This window comes from Haemaphysalis longicornis, unplaced genomic scaffold (genome assembly GCF_048455015.1).
Source record: "Haemaphysalis longicornis isolate Haplotype H1 unplaced genomic scaffold, Haemaphysalis longicornis Haplotype H1 scaffold_12, whole genome shotgun sequence".
NCBI lineage: Eukaryota > Metazoa > Arthropoda > Arachnida > Ixodida > Ixodidae > Haemaphysalis > Haemaphysalis longicornis.
In genome coordinates, this window is record NW_027526225.1 from 66,555,024 (window position 1) to 66,557,264 (window position 2,241).

Genomic DNA, 2,241 nt, shown 5'->3' on the forward strand with positions numbered 1-2,241 from the left:
CCCGGCCTTCAGACAGAGTCTGTCGGCCCAGCGTTTCGTCCGCCGGCCGCCGACGGGTCGTCGCAATTCGTTCGCTCAGTTGAAACGAAGCCAGGACACGTTTGTGAATAGAAGAATGGGCCTTTCTTTACTTGGTTAGTTTGTACACTGTATCTAGCTCCAAGTCAGGGTCGCTTCACACAAGCGCTGCACAAGCGCACATGCGACGCTTCGCTGACTGGTACGCCAGTAGGAAAATATAAGGCCTCTTGAAGGCGGGAGAAGAGTCAGCGAAGTCAATATAGGTACTAAGGAAATAAAATCAACTGATATTTTTACCGTACAGCGTAAAAATAGGGTGCAGGAAGCACTTTTTTCCGCTGGGCGAACAAGCACAGCGGTCAGCAGCACGACTACGCATCTGCGAACGCTTTTCCGTCTACGAAATGCAATTGCTAGACCTGAGCTATTGTGGAAACTCGGGGGACGCTTACTGCACGAGCGCAATACAACAAATAGTCACCTAAGCTGCTTGAAATGCCAAAACTAAATAAAAGTGTAAACTTGTTGTACAATATATACCTTATATTACCAAGGTCAGCAGAGCCCGTCCCGTGGCTGAGTGCATTCCACCTCTTGCCACCGTAGCGTGCGGACGCGGAATCATGAGCTCCGTTGGAGCGGCGACAGCGGCCCACGCCGGCCGCGGAAACAGGGTAGATGCTAAGGGAGATAGTGAGTATCAAGTTATTTTGCCTCAGTTGCCTACAGGACGTATTGTTTCCAATACGGTGTTTCTTCACGGCGACGTGAAAGCCCGACCGTTTCGTGTAGAGGACTTCCGAGACATGCTCGCCCGTGTTGGTATGCTCCCCGACGTGATTGCGCTGGGGGCGTACCAAATCAACCACGTGTGGGCGGTGACCTTCAAGAGTGCCGAGGCCACAAAGAAAATGCTAGCGGCCGGCGAGCAGGAGGTGAAGGGACGCCGGTGTCTCGTCATCGACCCGCAAGACCACCAAGTGAGGCTTAAGCTACACTGGCTGCTGCACGGCGTTGATGACGAGGACGTCCGGGCAGCACTCGCTACCTTCGGCAAAGTCATTGAGATCACCAAAGAAAGATGGCGAGTACAAGGTGTCCTTGACAAAGGGTCTACGACGAGGGTGGTGACGCTGAAGCTAAAATCTGGCGTGACTTTGGAAGATTTGCCCCATCAAATTCGGGTGGCTGGGGAGCTGGCCCTCCTCGTCGCACCGGGCCGGCCGATGCAATGCCTTCGCTGCCAGGGAACGGGTCACGTCCGCAGAGACTGCAAAGTGCCACGCTGCTCCCGGTGCCGGCGTTTCGGCCACTCGGAAGCGCAGTGCGTTCGCACTTACGCGGCGGTCACGGGGCCTGTGCAACGCGAGGAACTTGACGAGCACCTCATGGACGTGGTCGAGGCGGAAGCGGCCGCGGAAGGCACGGGACACCATTCGACAGCGGAGGAGACTACAAGCACAACGGACTTCTCTCAGAGCTCGGAGCCTAGGACGCAGGAGGAAGCCGCACCGGCGTCTCAGCCACCAACGGGGGACGCCGAGCAACCGGCCGCAGCGGCGTCTCAGCCAGCAACGGGGGACGCCGAGCAACCAGCCGCAGCGGCGTCTCAGCCAGCAACGGGGGACGCCGAGCAACCGGCCGCAGCGGCGTCTCAGCCGCCAACGGGGGACGCCGAGCACCAGCCCGCGGAAACGCTAGGTGGTACAGGAGGCACAGTCAAGCGCAGCCTTGACAAGTCGGGTGAAGGGAGCGGCCACGAAACCACAACCAGCAGCGAGGAGCCGCCACTGAAAACGAACCAGGGGCGACGGCTGTTATCCAAGCCTCGAACGAACGTCCATCGCGGTCGGGGGCCTCCATAGACGCAGCCGGTGCAGCAACTTCCGCCAGATGCTTTGGCGCCGTTTAAGAACGCGTAGCGTAGTCCTCACGTGTCAGGTAAGCACCATGCGCCCGGTCTGTAGCCTTCATAAGTGAACGATAATGAGTGGGTCCCTGAGCGTAGCAACATTAAATGTCCGGGGGCTGTCGACACGTCGAAAGCAAAGTCAGGTTTACCGTCTGTTAACAGAGCAGGACATTGACGTTGTAGCCGTTCAGGAGACGAAAGTCGAGGGGGAGGAGGAGACCGAGGCCATGGTGCGTCGTTTCACGTCGAGGTACTATGCTTGCGTAAGTCATGCTGTGGGGATCTCCGCGGGATGTGTATTGTTGCTG

The 2,241-nt window shown here is 57.7% G+C and overlaps 1 protein-coding gene across 1 annotated transcript; it reads left to right on the forward strand.

The window, feature by feature from the left end:
• Positions 1–642: 642 nt before the first annotated feature.
• Positions 643–1,973, forward strand: LOC144162001 (uncharacterized). The gene has a single exon (XM_077692538.1). It carries the CDS (start codon positions 645–647, stop codon positions 1,884–1,886), a length of 1,242 nt encoding a protein of 413 aa, XP_077548664.1. The 5' UTR covers positions 643–644; the 3' UTR covers positions 1,887–1,973.
• Positions 1,974–2,241: the final 268 nt, after the last annotated feature.

What these genes read in the sequence shown, in the direction of transcription:
- LOC144162001 (XM_077692538.1), top strand. Translation starts at nt 645, where the DNA reads ATGAGCTCCGTTGGAGCGGCGACAGCGGCCCACGCCGGCCGCGGAAAC.